Here is a 20,766-nt window from a genome sequence, read left to right on the forward strand (position 1 = left end):
GGCCCCTGCGGGCTGGCTTCGGCCAGTGTTCAGGCGGGTTGGACGCCTCCCTGCCGTGGTTCTAGCGGTAGTGCTGCAAGCCCAGAGAGGTATAATGAAACGACTTAAAATCATTCCTCTATCTGAGTCATCCTCAGAAAAATAATTTGGATGGGGGTCCTCACTGGTCAAAGATCTCACTGCCATCATTGTAAAACCCTTTAATTTCTGTGCTCCCATCTTCCATAGGAGCCAGAAATTCAATTGATCCGGATGGGTCACCTCAATCTGCTCCCTTACTCTCCTTAAAGGAATGGATTCAAAGGAGCCCTCCTTCGGCCACTGTTCACCAGGTGCCAACACTGCAGTAACCCGTGGCCATACTACCGCACAGAGCTCAATCATCTGTTTCTTTTTCATTCCTTTCAATAATGGCAACTCCTTCTCTTCCCAGAGTTTGCACATTATTCCCAAGGGGCCGTCCTTTACCGGTACGCTCCCTTTTTGACCCATAGCGTCTGGCAGAGATCTCCTCAACTGTGCTTTATCCCTGCACTGCCAATCAACCCGCTTTCCTTGACAACCAAGAAAACTCTCTTGTGGTGCCTGTTGTCAAAATAAAGGGGTGCAATGGCAATACTGGATGAGCCCCCAATTTGTTAGGTCCAAGCCCAACACGCGAGCTGTCACTGTCTTTCTCAGCTTGCAAACACCCGGGAAGGTGCGGAGTTGAGCGCAATGATCCACTGCCAGAGGCTATAACAATAATACACACACGCAATATTTACCTTTGCAAAGGGGATCCAGTACCTTCAAGCAAGATACTTTTCAGAAGTGGGAACCCCGTTTATTGAAAGAGCAGAGAGTTATATAGTTTCCCCAAATATAATAAACTGGGGAGTTTATGCGTCACTACATTCAAGAAAACTGCTAGTCATTGTAATATCAAAACATTAGAATTGGGGTGCTTGAGATAAGAAAGCTCTCAGACATTCGGGTTTCTACTAGACAAAGTAACAGTATAGATAGGAGGAAAGGGGTGCTTTAGAATAACAAAGAAAGGCACATCTTGGTTTCTTCTTAGCTAGGGGTTTGCATAAGTATGCAACCTTGAGATAAGCAGTGCAGTCAGGAGAGAACACAGAAACAGATAATGTGGGAGGAATAACTACAGGCAGGGCCATTAAATCAGAAAGATCACTCAAGTTACAACTTTACACTTGTAGGGATATGTGTGTCAAGGCCTATAAGCATATGAATCAAATACACGAATGCTTTTGTGATACTACATGGCAACTTTATATGGGCCACTTTACTACTATGCATATAGATACAGGGGGGGAAATGAAATCCAGCTGAAATAGGCTTTTATTAATCAAGAGCCACTGGAAGGTCACAAGTCAGGTCACAGGGAAATAAACCGATATTAAAATCATATCAAGTCCAACTGCATTTTTATCCTACCACATATCACACCAAATAGTTTTCTTAAAATGTTCACAATCGACTCCTACTAGCCCAGCCCACAGGGATGATGGGAGCTGTCATACAAAAACATCTGCAAAGATGCAAGTTCCTCAACCTTGCATTAGAGCGTAACTGTGGGAAGCTGGAGCAGCATTTCCCTTCACTTCATCGTTCCTCTTGCCCTATGCCCTTCTTCCTTCAAACTTCTGTCGCGAGCCACTGCAGTGAGTAGCCAATAGTAACAATATCCAACTTGCGTTGAAGACTAACGCTAGTTCAAAGAGGGCTGCTCTTACCATGTATTTGGCCAGCTTTATTGCCTCAAATCTACCACTCACGTGAACATTGTCACTTTGGACATCAACACAATCTCAGGGTTCAAGTGGCATCATGCTAGGTGTTTGGTGCATGATGTATATATTGGCCTTTCACTTTATCAGCATCGATTCATGCCTATTGCAGCTGAAGAAATGCAAGGACAGGCAAATGTGGCTGAAAAAACAAGGATGGACAGTTCCCCAGGCCAGCACTCCAGCAATTATGCAGTTCTAGTTGAAGAGGAACAATTGGGAAGTAAGAGTCTACTTTTGGGGTGCCTCTGGCCTGGCTTCCCCCAGGCCCTCATCTACGACAAAATCATGGAAGTGGCCATGGAGCTATACCGCTGTGATATGGGATTCTTTTGTTTCCGATCCGGTGGCTTGAGCACATAATTGCTTAGACATGCAACAAGGTTTGCATACCTAGTCTTACGCTACCTTTCTTCTTGCCATGACCGTCAGGATTTTAATTTTTACAAATATTACTGGGCTGAAGGTAACTTTCCACTGTTTTCACCCGTTTCCCTTGATAGCTTAGTTGCAGCTAAAGTTGGCCACTTCACCAGCCTGAAATAAGGCTTCCCCCACCCCTCCTCTTTTTGGCAAACTAAACAAGTCAGGCATTAAGATGTCAATGCACAGGTGCAGTTTTACAAATTCAGCTTTTACAGAAACAAGACTACAGAAGCCTGTAATTCCATGAGGACTTCCGTATGTACAGCAACGTGACGTGTACGGCAACATGTGCACCTTGGAGTGGATCCAGGATGTGGTCAATGCATCGTTGCTGGAGGGAGTGGTTCCAGCCGCCTTGAAAGAGGTGGTGATTCGACCGCTCCTGAAAAAGCCCACCCTGGACCCATTGGTTTGTGACAACTACTGACCGGTTGCAAATACCCCCTTTTTAGGGAAGGTGATTGAGAGGGTGGTGGCGCAGCGGCTGCAGGTGCTCTTGGATAAAACAGATTATCTTGACCCATCCCAGGCTGGGTTCAGGCCTGGTTATGGAACTGAATTGGCCTGGGTCACCCTGATGGATGACCTTTATTGGGAGAAGGACAGGGGGAGTGCGACCCTGTTGTACTTACTGGATCTCTCAGCGGCTTTTGATACCATTGACCATGGTATCCTTCTGGGCCGACTTGGTGAGCTGGGTATTTGGTGAGCACTGTTTTACAGCGGTTACAATCCAATCTCCAAGGTCGCTCTCAGAGAATAGCATTGGGTGACTGTCTTTCGGCCCCCTGGCAGCTGAGCTGTGGGGTGCCGCAGGGTACCGTCTTGTCCCCCATGCTGTTTAACATCTATATGAAGCCCTTGGGAGCGGTCATCAGGAGCTTTGGGTTGAGGGGGGTGTCAGCAGTATGCTGATGATACCCAGCTCTATTTCTCCACAACATCTGAATCAAGAGATGCTGTGCAAGCCCCGGACCGCTGCCTGGACTCGGTGGTGGGCTGGATGAGGGCCGATAAACTGACTCTGAATCCTAGCGAGATGGAGGCGCTGCGGGTTGGTGGTTCCCGAGTTCGGATAATGGGTCAGTTGCCTGCTTCAGATGGGGTCGGACCGGGATAGCCTGACCACTGTTGTCCACGCACTGGTAACCTCCAGGCTGGATTACTGTAATGTGCTCTATGTGGTGCTGCCCTTGAGGTTGCTCTGGAAGCTGCAGCTGGGGCAAAATGTGGCGGCGAGACTGGGGCAGGGTATCGCCAACATGTCACCCCGCTGCTGAAAGAATTGCAATGGCTACCGGGCCAAGTTCAAGGTTCTAGTTTTGGCATACAAAGCCCTGTACAGCTCGGGACCAGGATACCTGGTCTTACCCCTTATATATCCAGTTGATCCCTGCGCTCTGCAGGTGAGGGCCTCCTGCAGATACCATCTTATCAGGAGGTTCGTTCTGCACAACAGAGGAAGCGGACCTTTAGTGTGGTGGCACCTACTCTGTGGAATTCCTTCCCTTTGAATATTAGGCAGGCGCCATCTCTGCTATCTTTTAAGCGCCTTTTGAAGACTTTCCTCTTTCAACAAGCCTTTTAGGTTGAGACCTATCCCAGTCTGTGTCTGTGTTAGAACTGCTTAATATGTTTTTTTAATAATGTTTTTAACGCTGTTTTGTTTTAATCTATTTTAAGATCTATTTTTATGACGTTTAAAGTTTGCTGCCCTGGGCTCCTGCTGGGAGGAAGGGCTGGATGCAAATTAAATAATAAACAAATAAACCAACATTATTAGTGTTGAAATAGCACAGGACAACACTTAAGTGAAACTCAACACAGAAATAATAAATTTATTTATTTATTTATCTTGAAATAAAAAATGAATACTTGCACTGAGGCTAAGCGACACAAGTGGATTCATCGAATAGATACAAGAAAAAAATACTTTTGATCAAATTAGACATAAGTAACAGGTTCGCACCACACTCTAAATACATGGCTCAGTCCTAGTTATGAAGAATTCAAGAGGTCGTCGGAGCCTCACAGGTGAAAGGTTAACAAAGCCTATCCACCTGGAGGACCCTAGCTCTATCTCCCTTCTGCAGCACAAAGAAAAGAACAAAGCGTGGGTCACTCTTGCCCCACTTCCAACACAAACCCTAGCTGTTTCAACGTGTAGACCTGGCGACTGGAGAAACCATTTCAATGAGTAGACCTGGTGGTAGGAACTTCAACACGGTTCGATGGGTAGACCTGGCCGCCCGGTTATTGTGGGGAGCGCCCTGATCTACCTGTCAGCTCTATGGATGGGTAGACCTCACCTCCAGAATTTGGAACAGCTGGAGCTCAAATCTGAAATACGCTCCATGCTGTAGCTTGTGCCACACCCCACTCCCAATCCCAGGCTCCACTTTAATCTCTCACAGCACACACACCCCGGATTTAAGCATGCATGTTCCCCCTCCCCTTCCCCTCTCCCCCTGGGAGTAAGACACTCTTATCCCCCCCCCAGGTTTAAACCTGCATTAATCCAGCTTCACCCTCTCATGGAGCCCACCTCCATGTTCAGCATGCACTTGTAAGGAACGGTGATGTTAAAAATGGAGAACCGGGTTGATCAACTGTGATGACTGATGGGAGTTGTAGTCTAGCAACATCTAGAGGGGCACTGTTCATTCCCAATGTTGTCAAGTTTGGCCGTCCTGGGCCTCGGGTAGAAAGAGGTCTTTGCCATCAGCTGCGACCTGATGCTTTTTGAACAGGAGACACCTGGGACTGAATCTATTGTTTTCTATGGATGTCCGGGCCTCATAATTCTGAGTATTCTCACCTGGGAATCCACCCGATGCATCAGAAAGTGAAACGAGTTGTCCATATTTGACATAAAAAAAGACACAGAAGCGTTAAAAACATGTTTAATAGAGAGGGAGAATCGTAACCTTTGGCTAGAAGCGTAACATGATTTAGGTTAAGGCGACAACTGTGTTTTCAGTCGTGGGACAGGTACACCGCAACAGCTGTCGTGGCTCTCAAAGTGGCAGACAAACACACACAGAGATCTCAGAAGTGTTTGTGCGGAAGGAGGAGGCGTGAGTATGCAGATGAAGCGGGAAGAAGCTCGATGCTCCCCCGCCAAATAAGGCAAACATATGTTCTCCCGGGCAGCAGGCTCCAAAGGGGCTAGAGGAGGAAGAGCCCAGGCAAGATGGGCAGGAGGAAGGCCGTGATGGGACCACCCAGACCGACCCCATCGGAATGCATCGAATGTTGGCCCTTGAGCTGATTCTGCAGCTGCCGGATTTCTTCTTGGCTTTGATCTCTGGGGAAACAAAAACACCGATGAATTAGGAGTCGGTCTGTGACTGTAAGGTGCCAGGACGAGCAAGGCAGGGCTATCGCCTTCGTGCTTGTGGGCTTTGGGGGAATCTGGCTGCCTGCTGTTGGAAACAAGGTACTGGGCCGTGGATGCGATTGCCTTGATCTCATGCAGTGATCTCTGTGCTTAGGTAGAACTCACTGCCACAAGTGCGTGACGATGACCCACGAAAACCCAAAAGAGCAATGGACAGAAGGCAAGGCTGCTGAGGGCATTTAGCCAAGGTAGTGAAGAACACAGCCTCCCCATCCAGAGGCAATAGTCCTCCGAGGAATAGCATATGCTTAAAAATAAGGCAAAAACAGGAGGATTGCCAACTTTTTGCTCCGCTACATATTGCTGGAAAGAGGTTTCTAGAGCAGTTGGGGGGGGGGTGACATGCTGCCAGCCAAGAGGATCTCACCTTCTTCTGCAAAGGCAGAATTCTAACCCTAACCCTAACCCTAACCTTGCTGTTCTTACCTTTTCCGCTGGGCATCCTCCAAGGCCCGTGATTTGTCAGAGAGCAGCTGCTTAAGCCGTTTGCATTCCTCTAAGACAGGAAAGCAAAGGCCAGTTAGAATACCCATGGCTCATTTCATCTGGACGCCCCTTCCCTTCCCCTCCTCACACCACGCAGCGCCAGAGCATCCCTCTCTACAAATCCCATCTCCCCCCCCCTTTGGAGATCCCTTCCATTGCATCCACAAGTGCGCAGAGTTTTTGGTGTAAGGCTGGACCAAATATCCCCCTTCACTTTTGCATTATCAGCTAGTCATACGGAAGCCCTAGGTTCAGAGGCGATGTAGGTCTCGGTACTTGGTAGTTTTAGGGGGGAGGAGGGCATGAAAGCTGTACCACACAAACACGCTGCCTTCACGCCCTCCTCCTTGTTGGCAGTGGGGCAAGAGCAACTCCTGTTTTCTTCTTTTGTTTAAGCTCCAGAGGGAAGATAGGGCTAGGCTCCTCCAGGTGGACAGCCTTGTTTACCTTTTAGCTGTGATGCTCTGACTGACTTCCTTCTGTCGCTAGACTGTGACGCCTCCTCCTTCCGCCCTTTCCGCTTCCTTCCTTCTCTGACTGTCCGGGAGAGAGGAGAGGAGGCATCCCCTTGTCTCTGCTCTCTCCGAGCATGGGGCTCACTCCCGCACCTGGGCATTACGCCTCCAATTTAGCTAGTTAGAGCTAGGTATGCCTTTTCTATCTACTATGTATTTCTATAAATAAAGTAGCTTTTCTTATTTTACTAAGTCTCCAGTCTCAGTGATGCTGATGCAGGGTAAAAGCCTGCTTTCTTAGGCAAAAGCACACGCTGGCACACCCGCATTTCAGCATCTGCTGTTACTCTCTGCTGCTGCTTTTAAACAAAATTAAGCAACAGAACTACACACAGCGCAACACTGCTGGGCTTCGAGGAGATATTTGGCCAGCCGCTCTGGAAGATAGGGTCTTGGGCTAGTCTAGGAATGAGGAATATCTGTGGTCCTCTGGATGGTTTTGCACCCCCCATCAGCCCCAGAAGCCAGCATGGCCTATAACCAGGGATGACGGGAGTTGGGAGTCCAGCAATATCAGCATTGCCTCCAGCATGCCAGAGACAGAAAAATGCTTCTATTTAGAAGAGGCTGTTCCCGAATCAGGGTTGGGGGAAACCAGTCACTCTCCAGATATTGCTGGACTCCAGCTCCCAGCATCCTCAGCTAGACGGCCAGGGATCAGGGGTATTGGAAGTTGTAGTCCAGCAACATCTGGGGGGCTACAGGTGTCCCACAACCCTGGATTAGACCTCAGGCCTGATGATCCACCAAAACGTTTGACATCTTCTTGAATCTCCCTATCTGTAGATCCGTGTCCTATCTTCCAGACACCATGGCACTCCACCAAACTGCCTCACTTTCAACTAGGGATGAGCAACAAATTTGATTCAGTTCGCATTTCCAGCTGAATCTATCAAACCTGCACTTTCCAAACCAAAACAGCTTCTTTGAAAGTTGCGAGGAAGTTCACCAACCAAACAATGTTTTCAAAAGTGCATATATTGGAGGAAAGTGTGCCTAAAAGGAATATGACTGAAAATAACATTCAGAAATCCATTACTTTAGGAGAAATTGTTTGCAAAAATCAGCACGTGAGTCAAAAAAAAAAAAACATCAAGAATGGCTTCAGAAATTTGGAGAACTGAATTTAAGATTGGAAAAACAAGAAACTGAGAGAATGGAAACGGACAACACTTTTCCATCCCTACCTTCGACGCTCTGCCGTTTCACCTCCTCCTGGTGGACAGCTTCTGTCAACTGGGATGTGAAATTTTTCTCCATACTTTTCTGGAGACACAGAAAGCAAAAGGAAATGTGGGCCAAGGGTGAAGCCCCAAACCAAGGGTGGGAAGGTCAAACGTACATACTTTGCTCCGTCCAGCTTTGCCTCTGGACCTGCCCGCCAGTGGCACGCAGCCCCCGGACAGTGGCTCAGAAGGAAGTGTGGCCCTCCAGCCGTAAAAGGGACCCTCGCTACCTTTCCTCATTTTGCCTTTGAGGCATCCAGGCGTTTCAGTTTGGACATTCAGCATGCGCAGTGCACGCAACAGGCAGAGGGTCTGTGTCCATAGCAGAGGCCGGTCTCCACTGGCAAGATCTCCAGAAGCTGAGGGAAGGAGATGCATTGCCGTCGCTCAGTGGAAGAGCCCCTTGTTTGCATGTAGAAGGCCCCAGATTGAGTCCTCAATGGTATCTCCAGGAAGGCCTCGGAGAGACTCACACTATGTTGAGCTTAGTACAGTGGACAATACTAAACTAGATGGAGCAATGGTCTTATGCTAAGGCAGCTTTCGGTGTTCCTGTTAAAACAGCCCTTTATTCAGAAGCATGAGGACTGGAATCTTACCTTACTTTTAGGGAAAAGACCATAGCTCAGTGGTAGAGCATGGCTCCTGGTTCAAGTGCCAGCAGCGTCAGCAGACAGGCCTGTGAGAGGTTCCTACCTGAAACCTTGGAGAGCTGCTGCCAGTCAGTGGAGGCAGTACTGAGTTAGATGGGATGGACCAATTTATTTATTTATTTAATTAATTAATTTATTAGTCGCCCATCTGGCTGGTTGTCCAGCCACTCTGGGCGACGTACAAGATAAAAAACAATACATTAAAACGTTAAAATTTAAAACCATAACAGTAAAAACCTAACCCACCCCAAAAGCCTGCCTGAAGAGCCAGGTCTTCAAGGCCCGACGGAAGCTTATCATAGAAGGGGCATGGCGGAGATCATTTGGGAGAGAGTTCCACAGGGTGGGGGCCACTATTGAAAAAGCCCTCTCTCTAGTCCTCACCAGTCTAGCTGTTTTAACCGGTGGGATCGAGAGAAGGTCTTCTGAGGCTGATCTTGTTGAGCGGCATCCCTGACGATGCTGGAGGCGCTCCTTCAGATAGACTGGGCTAAAACCGTATAGGGTTTTAAAGGTCAAAACCAACACCTTGAATTGGGCCCGGTAAACAACCGGTAGCCAGTGCAACTCCTTCAGCACTGGAGTGATGTGATCTTGCCGGCGGCTGCCTTTAATCAGACGAGCCGCCGCATTCTGTACCAGTTGCAGTTTCCGGACCGTTTTCAAGGGTAACCCCACGTAGAGCGTATTACAGTAGTCTAGGCGAGAGGTGACCAGGGCATGTACCACCGGTGGGAGCAGATGGTTGGGAAGGTAGGGGCGCAGCCTCCGTATCAGATGGAGTTGATACAGCGCTGCCCGGCTCACAGCCGAGACCTGAGCCTCCATGGACAGCTGGGAGTCAAGAATGACCCCCAGGCTGTGGACCTGGTCTTTCAGGGGCAATCGTACCCCATTGAGCACCAGGTCCACATCCCCCAGCCTGGCGTCAGACCAAGGCGTCTGACTCACTGTACGGAGGTGGGCACAGGCATGTTTGGGTCGTGCCCTGGGGGTCCCCAAATCTCAAGCAACAGCCCCACCTAAGAGGCCACCTGCTGATTCCAGACACCTTCCAGCCCGTCTGCTACTAGAGGCATTCGATTCAGTTTGCATTTAAAACCGAATATCTCAAATTGGCACTTCCAGAAACGATGTGCAGACTGAAACATTGCCCTCCTTTGAAATCCGCACTTCTCCAAACTGGGCGGTGCACTTCTCAGACCAAAGAAATGAGCAACGGTGGGAACTGAAATGGACCGATCCTTTCCGTCTCTCTTCTAAGTTCAGGTCTTCCCTTTGAAGCCGGGGGGGGGGGTCTGCATTCCTTCAGGGGGAAGTGCTCGGGGTTTACATTCCAGAGGTGGGACGAGGGGGCAATGCTCAGTCTCTGTTGTCTTTTTGGCACCTCCTCAAGGTCTTCCTCTTCCAGCAAGCCTTTAAAGGACAGACTTTTACCCCAGTCTGCATGTGGCCTGGAATGGTTTTTAAGATTTCTATTGTTTTATCACTTCTTGTTTGTCCCCCTGGGCTATTTTAGGGAAGGAAGGGCGGGATATTATTATTCCTCTTGTTGTTCAGGACCAAGCAAATTCATACAGGCAGACGCTATTCACTCACACACATAACTCAATGCATCCCATTTACACACACACACACACATGCACAATTTGCTGGGAGTGTGATGTAGTGGTTAGAGTGTTGGTCTTGGACCTGAGAGATCTGGGTTCAAATCTCCACTCAGCCACGAAGCTCTCTGGGCAACAGTGGGGTGCAGTCACTGTCTGTCGGCCTAACCTACCTCACAGGGTTGTTGTCAGGACATATAGGGACTGGGGAAGAAGCATGCACACTATCCTGAGCTCCTCAGAGGAAAAGTGGGAGATACATGTGTGCTCCTACTGGGAGGAAGGGTGGGATATAACAATAACAATAATAATAACAATAGCGCCTGCCCTCGGAAGAAGACATCAAAGGTCTTACCATCTCCTTTTGGCAGGAGTCCCAGCGCCCTCGGGCCTCGGTGAGGTTCTGGGTGGCAGCTGCCAGCTGAGCGCGCAGCCGGTCGCTCTCCGCCTTCGCCTCCTCCCGCTCCAGGAGGGAGGCTTCCGCCTGAGAGGTTTCGTTCCGCAGCTGCGTTTGGCATTCGGTCAACTGGACGGACGGCTCCGAATGGATCTGGTGCAGGTATAAACCCAGGAAGAGGAGCGACAGGGCGCAGGGGGCCGCGATGGCCGCTCCGCAACAGAAGGTCACCTTTTTCCGCGTCAAACAAGCCCTCTGGCTCTTCCCGTCCTTCATATCTGCCGGGGATTCGGGGCAACGGACGTACGAGACCTCCCCACCCATCTAAAGGGAAAGGCAGAAAAAGTCACGGGAGGAAAGGCGTCCCCTCCGCCTCCGCGCCTCCGGCTCGCTCTCCCTCGCCTTTTCCTGTTATTCGTCTGACTTTCCAGAAAAGGCTGCCGGCAGGAGGACGATGCGCACTGTGGGAATCGAAACTATCCAGGCCCCCCTTTCAAAAGCCCGACGGAGACTCTGTTGCCAGCCAGCGAAAGGGGTTGGTTTTCTCCCCAGGCGAAGCGCCCTTTAGCCCCAAAAGTAGATAAAAGATCTCTATGGAAACATTGACATTGGGGGTGCAGAGCTTGGAAAAGTTACTTTTTTGAACTACAACTCCCATCAGCCCAATCCAGTGGCCATACTGGCTGGGCTGATGGGAGTTGTAGTTCAAAACAGTAACTTTTCCAAGCTCTGGCGAGGGGTTCCATGCCGGGGCTCCTTAGGGAAGGGGTTGGAAAGAAAGCTGTGGGGCAGCGGTTGCCTTTTCCTGCGCCTTTTTCAGCTCTGCGGTTCCGTTTGGGGGGGTGAAGCAGCCAGAACAGGGATGGGAGGATCTCTCCCTTTCAGTCCTCTCTCGTTTTTCCAACCTTACATTCAGTTCTCCAAATTTCTGCAGCGATTTGCTGTTGTTGTTTTCCTTCAAAACATCCTCCTGAAAATTCCCCAGCATTTCAGTTGCTGGTTCTTCAGCGACTCTCTCCTAATAAATAATTTTTTGTATGCAGTTTTGACTGATGTACACATTGTTCCAAGCAATTTCTCCTAATAGGCTGCAGTTTTGTATGTCGTTTTTGCTAACGTGGTTCATTCTTATGCATGCGCCCCACCCCTAATATATGCATTTTTAAAAACATTGCTTGGTTACAGAACTGCATTGCAAAAGAGGGATGCGAATTTCAAAGGGTGGCTGAGTTTCGGCTCTCATATCGTTTTGGAAGGTACAAATTTGATACATTCCGCTTCAAATGCAAATAGAGTCCAATTTCTCCTCCTGTACACAGTATTCCAAGTCCTAGAGTGTGGTGTGGTGTAGTGGTTAAGGTGGTGAAGGTGTTGGACTAGGACCTGGGAGACCAGGGTTCGCATCCCCACACAGCCATGAAGCCCTCTGGGTGACCTTGGGCCAGTCACTGCCTCTCAGTCTCAGAGGGAGGCGATGGGAAACCCCCTCACAAAAACCCTATTTGTAGGGTCGCCATAAGTCCGGATCGACTCAAAGGCGGTCCGTTTCATTTTTTAGAGCACTCCAAGGGTTTGAGTGATGTACTAGGATCTGGAAGACCAGGGCCCCAATCTCCACTCAGAGTGCTAGCTATCTTGGGCCAGTCACTCACTCTCTGCCTAATCTACCTCACTGGGTTGTTGTGAGGGTAAAATGGAGAGAGCGTACGCTACCTTGAGGTCCTTGGAGGAAAGATGGGATATACATGTAATAATAAAATAAGTAAATAAAAATATCATAATCTGTGGGGTGACCGCACTTGGAATGCCATGTGCACTTTGGCTGCCTCACCTTGAAATGGGATATTGTAGAGCTGGAAGAAGTCGAGATGAGGGCAACAAAAATGATGGAGGGGACGGAGCGACTCCCCTATGAGGACAGGTTGCAGCATCTGGGGCTTTTTAGTCTAGATCAAAGGATGAAACGGATCCTCTAGAACTCAGTTGGGTCATCCAATGAAGCTGGATTGGTTGGGGATTTCAAGAGAGCCAACAAGGGGGACCTCTCCCCGTGGTGCATAGTTGAAGAGATGTGGAGTGAAGAAATCCATGGAGGAGGAGAAGGCTATCTCCACTGTGGGAGGCAGTAAATGCCTCTGGATTATTGGTTGCGGGAGATCACAAGAGGGGACAGTTGTTGTGGGGCTCAGGTCCAGCTTGCAGGCTTCCTAAAGGAATCTGCTTTGCCCCTGTGGGAGCAGGACGCTAGCCTCAACAGGCTTTTGGCCTCACCCAGGACAGCTCTCCTTACGTCCTTATGGACGGCTTTTAAAAAGGTATTAGACAAATTCACGGACGATTGGGCTATCCGCGGCTGCTGTCTGTGCATTCCAGAATCAGGGCAGTCGATTAGATAGATAGATAGATAGATAGATAGATAGATAGATAGATAGATAGATAGATAGATAGATAGATAGATAGATAGATAGATAGATAGATAGATAGATAGATAGATAGATAGATAGATAGATAGATAGATAGATAGATAGATAGACAGGGAGTCAAATCAGAGCCAACGTCTTCATGGTGATTCGTAGAGAAAGGGCTCGATCCCTGCTCCTCCTCCCAGCTGCAAGAGAGGAGTCTTTAGATCGAGAGCTACAAAGCACAATTCATTTGTGTCTTTCTGTGTCTGTGTATCTTCCATTATGATTGATACATAAGCGTTTCCTCTGCAAAGCGGGTTGTGCAAACTGACCGGCGGCATTTAAAATATTGTGGCAAAATAAATAAAAGAGACAGCTCTGCACATGTGTTTAAAGTTGTTATAAAATTTATAAAAATTGTTACAAAATCAGGGCACCGTTGCTCTATTACAGAAACCTCCAGGGGAGTCCCTGTTCGGATTTTAATGGGTCGGCTGATTAAGACGGCTTTTGCCTACCTCGGCTGCAACTCCCATCAGTCCCTGCATCTGGAGGGCCCCAGGTTGGCGAAGCGTGGGTTAGGGGCACAATCCTATACTGACTGCAGGGCTTGAGGATTTTACAGAGCCCAGTTGCCGCAAATGCCCATCCGTGAGAGCTTCGGGCCAAAGAGCAACAACACAGTATATGTCTCCAGGCCCAGAGCTGACGGTCTCCCCATGAGTAAGCAATCGCTGATGCATCTTCACGGCCAGCAGCTGTGGTCAGGTGTGGTTGAGGAGGCCAGAGTATATAAGGCCTCCGTTTTGCACTTTCTACGGAGATGGAGGGTTTGCCCTGTGTCGTGGCTGGGGAGATTGGCCTTGTTTCTGGATTATGTTTTGACCTGTGTGGCTTCCCTGTGGTTTGTTTGGACTGTGCTATGCTGGAACTCCTGTCTCTGCTGGGAAGTGCTTCTATGGAAAGCTGATCTCCAGGCTGGATTACCGGAACGCACTCTATGTGAGGCTGCCCTTGAGGTTGGCCTGGAAGCCGCAGCTGGGGCAAACTGCAGAGGTGCGACTGCTCACTGAGGGAGGACATTGCCAACGTGTCACCCTGCTGCTGAAAGAATGACTCTAGCTGCTGGGCCAAGTTCAAGGTTTCGGTTTTGGTGCACTAAGCCCTAAATTACTTTTAAGCAAGCAGGTAGGCAGGCAGGTGGGGGCTGGCTCAGAGTAGACTCGGGTGGATGGGGCAGTGCCCCACATGGATCAGTCTCCACTGGTGGAAGCCCACCAGCAGTGCCTGAAAGCTTGAGCCCTCCAATTGTTTCTCAGCAATGGAAAGGTAGACTGCCCCTGGGCATGAAGAGTCTATTTAGCTTTTGAAAAAATCCAGGGCTGGAAAGGATGGCTTGTGAATGCCTCTGACAAGCGGCCCTCCCTCAAAGGTGGCAGGATCTGTTGCCTGAGAAACTGGTTTAATGCCTCTAAATCATACACCTTTGTCCTCCCAGGAGGCCCGTCCTGGTCTGGCCTCGCCAGCTGTGGGGACAGGATGTTCTTGATCGCCTTCCAGGCGAGTTGAGCACCTGGCTTGCTCCATGTCAGGAACCAGATCAGATCGCTCCGTTTTCCTGCCCATTCCTGAAGCAAGAGAGTTTAAGGCGGCCTTTGCCAACTTGGCCCCCTCCAGATGTTTGGGGCTGGGGCTGGTTGGGGCTGTAGTCCAGGGGGCCAGGTTGGGGAAAGCTGGCCTAGGGACAAGACAGCTAGGGGAGAGGCATGGTAGAGCAGTGATGTGCAGCCCCAGGCCGCCAGGGTGGCATGAGGGCCACTTTTGTCACTTGCCAGAGCAGCCTTGTTGGTCAATAGCATAAGTGTCGGATTTTGGAAGGACAGGTCTGGTCTTTGCAACATAGGCGAGGCTCACACAGTGACTAGCTCAAGGCTTATTCTTTATTTCTTTATTTAATTATTAATTGGTTTACATTTAGTTCTCCACGTTTCTGCAGCAATTAGTGATCTTTTTTTTAATTCTTGTGGAAGTTCTTCGGCTTTTTAGTGTGAATTTATCCTATTAAATCTATTTTTATCAGCAGGCTTGAGTCTAAGGTACCCATTTGTGCAAGCAATTTCTCCTAACAGAATGCACGATTGTATGTTGTTTTTATGAATATATGTATGCGTTGTTGTGAATGTTGCACTGCGAAATCCGGAGAAATGTGAATTTGATCAGTTCAGCTTTAAATACAACCCAGATTTAATTTTGCCCCGGTCCCTAAGATGTTGATGGGAGTTGTAGTCCAACAGCACCTGGGATCAGGCTCCTCTTCCCTGAATCAAAACTTAACATTTAACTCAGAAATTTAAAAATTGGCTATGGATTTGGCAATTTGTTGCTCAACCTCCAGGTCTGGGATCTCTTGTTCATTTCTGGACCTGCAAAGATTACCCCGTGAAATGCGTGTACGCATGTTAGGGATGGAGAGATCTATCCATTTTTATTAACTCAGTTTCTTATCTTTCCAATCTTAAATTCAGTTCTCCACATTCAAGATTGGGCTCAATCGGGCCATGCACTTAGTGCTCAGCAGCGCTTGTTTCTGTTTCCGCTGCTTCGCAGAAATCGGTGCCCGCCATAAGGTTCACAACTGGGGCCTGCATTTGCAAACGCCAGCCCTGTCCACATTTCTGCAGCATTTTGCAGATTTTTTGGGGGGGGGGAACCCTCATGGAAACTTTTCAGCATTTTAGTGTGCGTTGCTGCTACTAAACATGTTTTGTATGCGGGTGTGACTAACACAGACATTTTTGAAAGCAGTTTCTCTTAATATACAGTAGGGCCCTGCTCATACAGCAGGTTACGTTCCGGATCTCCGCTGTAAAGCGAAAACTGCTGTAAAGCGGAACAAGCACTGTAAAGCGGGGCCTTTCTACAATTCACAACCGCTGTATTAGCGGAACGCTGTAAAGCGGGGCCCTACTGTAAAGCCTTTTTGTGTGTTATATTTATTTTTCTTCGTACGCTCCCCTAATATTTGCATTTTTGTTACCATTGTATGGTTTATTTAATTATTTATTTTATTTATTAAACTTGTATACCGCCCCATAGCTGAAGCTCTCTGGGCACTTTACAACAACTAAAAACTACTTCCCTCGGAGTAGGCACCCGGAGGAGGGCCTTTGATTTTGAACGTAGTGTACAGGTGGGTTCATGTCGGGAGAGGCATTCCATCAGGTATTGTGGTCCCAAGCCATGTACGGCTTTATAGGTCAAAACCAGCACCTTGAATCAAGCTCAGAAACATAAAGGCAGCCAGTGCAAGCGGGCCAGAATCGGTTTTATATGTTTGAACTGTCTGGTCCCTGTTACCAATCTGTCCGCTGCATTTTGCACAAGCTGCAGTTTCCAAACCGTCTTCAAAGGCAGCCCTACGTAGAGTGCATTGCAGCAATCTAATTTAGAGGTTACCAGAGCATGGACAACTGAAGCCAGCTTATCCCTGCCCAGATAGGGACGTAGTTGGGCCACCAACCGAAGCTGGTAGAAGGCACTCCGTGCCACTGAGGCTACCTGAGCCTCAAATGACAGACTTGATTCTAGGAGAATCCCCAAGCTATGAACCTGCTTCTTCAGGGGGAGTGCAACCCCATCCAGGACAGGTTGGACATCCACCATCCGGTCAGAAGAGCCACCCACTAGCAGCATCTCAGTCTTGTCTGGATCGAGCCTCAGTTTATTAGCCCTCATCCAGTCCATTGTCACAGCCAGGCACTGGTTCAGCACATTGACAGCCTCACCTGAAGAAGATGGAAAGGAGAAATAGAGCTGCGTGTCATCAGCATACTGATGGCAGCGCACTCCAAAGCTCCAGATGACCGCACCCAACGGTTTCATGTAGATGTTGAACAGCATGGGGGACAGAACTGACCCCTGAGGAACCCCATACGGGAGAGTCCAGGGTGCCAAGCAATGTTCTCCAAGCACCACTTTCTGGAGGCGACACACCAAGTAGGAGTGGAACCACTGCAATGCAGTACCTCCCACTCCCAACTCAGCCAGTCTCCACACAAGGATACCATGGTCAATGGTACTGAAAGCCGCTGAGAGATCAAGGAGAATCAACACAGTCACACTCCCCCTGTCTCTCTCCCAACAAAGGTCATCATACAGGGCGACCAAGGCTGTTTCTGTGCCAAAACCAGGCCTGAAACCCAACTGAAATGGATCCAGATAATCGGTCTCATCCAAGAGTGTCTGGAGCTGGTCCGCAACCACTCGTTCAAGGACCTTGCCCAGGAATGGAACATTTGCTACCGGCCTATAGTTATTAAGATTTTCTGGGTCCAGGGAGGGTCTCTTCAGGAGTGGTCTCACTACTGCCTCTTTCAGGCCGCCAGGGACCACCCCCTCTCGCAGAGAGGCATTAATCACCTCCCTGGCCCAGCCGGCTGTTCCATCCCTGCTAGCTTTTATTAGCCAAGACGGGCAAGGATCCAGCACAGAAGTGGTTGCACAAACCAGTCCAAGCACCTTGTCAACGTCCTCAAGCTGCACCAACTGAAACTCATCCAAGAAATCGGGACAAGGCTGTGCTCTGGATACCTCGCTTGATTCACCTGCTATCACACTGGAGTCTAAGTCCTGGCGGATGCTAAAGGTTTTATCCTGGAAGTGCCCAGAAAATTCATTACAGCGGGCCTCAGATGGTTCTACCATGTCCCTGGGGCCAGAGTGGTTGGAGAATTTTTGCACTGCTGCGGATCTCATATTGTTACAGAAAGTGTGAATTTGATACATTCTGCTTTAAATGCAAACTGCATCGAATCTCTCCCCCATCCCTAGTGTGTAAGTGTCCAGACGTGTGACTCGCTCTGCACCTGAACTGGGCACACACTGGATTAATTCATCTTGAAACAGGAGCCGACCCCACTCCACACCCGCCTCGGTGCGCTCTGGCAGAAGTGAGGCTCGTCTCACATCATCCCCTGCGAAACATGGCTTGCGCTCCTCGCAGACAGTCTTGGGTTTTCATGACAAGACGGACGATGACTGGAGTCGGCCAGCAGGAGGTGCTGTTGCCATGCTGGGAAAAGAGGGGTGCTGGAAAGGGGGGGCTGAGGCGCTGGAGAGCAGACACAGAGACACACATCGCGCACACACTCCTACATAGCCCGCAGCCCTTCACATCCTGGGCTCTCACAATCCATCAGCGCAGGACGGTCACAGACAGCGGATGGGATGTTGAGCCGTGAGAGGCCGCCACCTTCTCTCGCGGCCTCTTGAGGAGGAGGAGGAGGAGGAGGAGGAGGAGGAAGAGAGGAAGACTCAGCCAGCCAGACGGGCCCTCCCTCCTTGCACCTTGCAAGGCTGCCTCTGGGAAGATGGAGTAAGTGCTCTTAGGCTCTCCTCCTTTCTTGGATTCTGCATATAAGCCCCGGCACGGATTGTTTTCCTCTCTCTGAGCATGCATCTTTTTCCGGCTTGCTGTTCCACCTTCCCTGCTGAAGCATCTTGGCCGGGGTTCCCTCCCAGTATTTGTGCTGAGGCTCTGGTGCTGCTGCAGGGAGTGTGTATGTGGGGGCAGGATCCAGGTTTTGACATCACATTTTTCCCCTGGCCCCCATCGCATGAGATCCAAAAGACCACCATGGCTCACAAACATGGAGGGGGGAGATGGCAAGGATCTGCGCCACCCCCACTTCCCGGGGGGGGGAGTGTTGGTGAATTTGTCATCTTGGTGTGTGGGTGATGCATCTCTCTATTTTTTTTACCTGTTGTTGCAAGCTTTGGTGTGTGTGTTGTCTTTTGTGTGACGCTGCGTGACCGCCTCCACCCATTCCCCCCCTCTCCGCTTGCAGTGACTCAGGCGGTTCCGAGAGAGGCACTTGACGGCGGCTTCGCCCTCTCTCTGCCTCCCGCCGGCCCAACCCTGGTTCTTGTTTTGTTTTTGACAAATGGCTCTAGTGGAGGAGAAGCTGGTCTTCCATGGGGCAAGGCAACAGAGAGAGAGAGAGAGCAGGGGCCGGCCCTGCTGTTAGGCGGAGTGAAGATGGAAGGGGGCCAGGGGTTGGAGGGCAGAGCTGTCACTCTGTCATGTGGGGCTGCCCCTAAACCAGCCTCCCGCTCAGGATGTCACCCACATCACCAAATGTTGACGGCAAACCCAGCTGCCAGTCTAGTCGTTAGGATGGGGTAGTGGTGGTGGGGGGCAGCATTTTGCCTCGGGCAGCAAGGTGTCTTGGGCCAGCCCTGCAGGGTGGGGCATGGCTTGCTTTCTCCCCAACCTTCCTTCAAGGAGAGGGACCCTGTTGAGGAATGCAGGAGGGCTCTGCATTGTCCAGAGTCAGGCCGTCAGGCCTGTCTAGCTCTGTGTCATCTGCCCTGGCTGGCAGCACCTCTCTGGGATTGCAGGAAGGGAGTCTCTTCCTAGCCCCACCTTGGAGATACCTTCTGTGTGCAACGCACAGGCTCTGCTGGGGAGCTCCAACCCTCCAAGTATCGGCTTCATCTCCTGGCTTTGCCTGCTGTCGATCTGTCTCTTGTTGTTTCACAAAAAGCAACCCGTTGGATTTGTAAGCCAAAGAGCTTGATGCAAAAGCCCCATCACACACATGCACCAACCAAGGATCTTCTCAAAGGTCCCTGAAACATGAAAAACATGTGGGCTCTCCAGAATTTCCTGGTCAAGGGGATGGCAAAGCTGTGTTGGGCTTTTCCATAACTATATCCTACATGATTTATGAGCTTTCCATCTCTCCCACACCCACACCCCGATTACCAGGACACCTCGCTGCCTATAACACCCACCCACCCGGACCACCACAGACAATGGAGCCAAAATTGTGCTTTCTCCAGCAGCCTCCATGAGGAATTGCTGGCGCCAAGCAGAATCTCCCGGGAGATCTACCCCAGTGAGTTGTCTTGACACCAGCATGGGCCAGAGAGCAGGATTACATTTCCACAGCCAGGATTCGCTTCCAGCTCGTGCCCAGCAGCTGCAATGATCCGGAGTTCTCAACATTCTGTGTCGGAGTTTCCCCCTCTGCCTGTTTTCTGAATAATGTTGAAGAACATTCCGTGATGTAGCAAGAAGCACATCCCGGGTTCCTTGGATCCCAAAGTCTGCTTTAAATTTAATTCGTCCCTGCTCTAAGAAGATAGGAAAATGAGGCTGTAAGGATGCATTTGCATTGAATATGATATGCTCCAGTGGGGATAAAGGCTTGTACACACCATACATTTAAAGCACATGACTTCCCACAAAGAAGCCTGTGTAGACAGTCAAGTACTGAAGAGCTTTTAAAAAAAGTTCAGCACGGTTTCTAATCAGCTAGAGGTGGAGCTCTTACAGTTCCCAGCTATGAAGGTTTCAAGCACTGTGGCCTGATTCTAGGGTAGTGTTTTTTAAAAATATATATATGTATATTGCGGACCATTTATTTTGTTGATTTGCAGGAGAACAGATTTGCAAAGCTGCTAATTTTCGGTACTTCACGTTAGAGACCACATTTATTTCTTGAGGACCATCGCATGTGCCCTGAAATATTATTATCTCAAGCTGGCATGCCTTTTTTTTAATTCTGCCAGTAAAGAGTCCAGATGTTCATGTTTGTCCTGTTATCTAAAGAAATGGCGACAGAGAAATTCAATTCAGAATCTATCAGATTCATGCTTTCTGAAATGCCATGAGAATCAAAATGCAGCCATCCTCAAATTTGCACATATCTGAATTTTGCAATGTAGGTCTCCAACGAATGTTTGCCAAAATGCATTTGTGGGGGAAAGTGTGCATAACAATGAATCTCTTCGTGAAAATAACATACAAAAAATGCATGCTATTAGGATAACCACACAATTGCATGCAGAG

At 49.3% G+C, this 20,766-nt stretch overlaps 2 protein-coding genes across 3 annotated transcripts in view; one reads left to right on the forward strand and one right to left on the reverse strand.

Annotated features, from left to right (window-relative positions):
• Positions 1-4,048: 4,048 nt before the first annotated feature.
• LOC133372295 (uncharacterized) lies at positions 4,049-11,030 on the reverse strand. Its single transcript, XM_061600683.1, has 4 exons — positions 10,465-11,030; positions 7,811-7,889; positions 6,049-6,118; positions 4,049-5,529 (listed from the first exon to the last, which is right to left on the reverse strand). The coding sequence occupies exons 1-4, from the start codon at positions 10,828-10,830 to the stop codon at positions 5,391-5,393; spliced, it is 654 nt and encodes a 217-aa protein (XP_061456667.1). The 5' UTR covers positions 10,831-11,030; the 3' UTR covers positions 4,049-5,390.
• PALM (paralemmin) overlaps positions 10,531-20,766 on the forward strand; it is a 45,490-nt gene continuing 35,254 nt past the window's right edge. Inside the window, exon 1 of one of the 2 annotated variants that reach the window (XM_061600679.1) lies at positions 10,531-11,041. Coding sequence is in view for 1 of the 2 variants with exons in the window: in XM_061600678.1 (XP_061456662.1) it covers positions 18,281-18,285 (5 nt within the window). In the remaining variant the exon portion in view is untranslated. Of the gene's footprint in view, positions 11,042-18,024; positions 18,286-20,766 lie in introns of those variants that run through there. The other variant, XM_061600678.1, reaches the window with a different exon arrangement.

Source organism: Rhineura floridana, chromosome 18 (assembly GCF_030035675.1).
Source record: "Rhineura floridana isolate rRhiFlo1 chromosome 18, rRhiFlo1.hap2, whole genome shotgun sequence".
In the NCBI taxonomy this organism is placed as follows: Eukaryota; Metazoa; Chordata; class Lepidosauria; order Squamata; family Rhineuridae; genus Rhineura; species Rhineura floridana.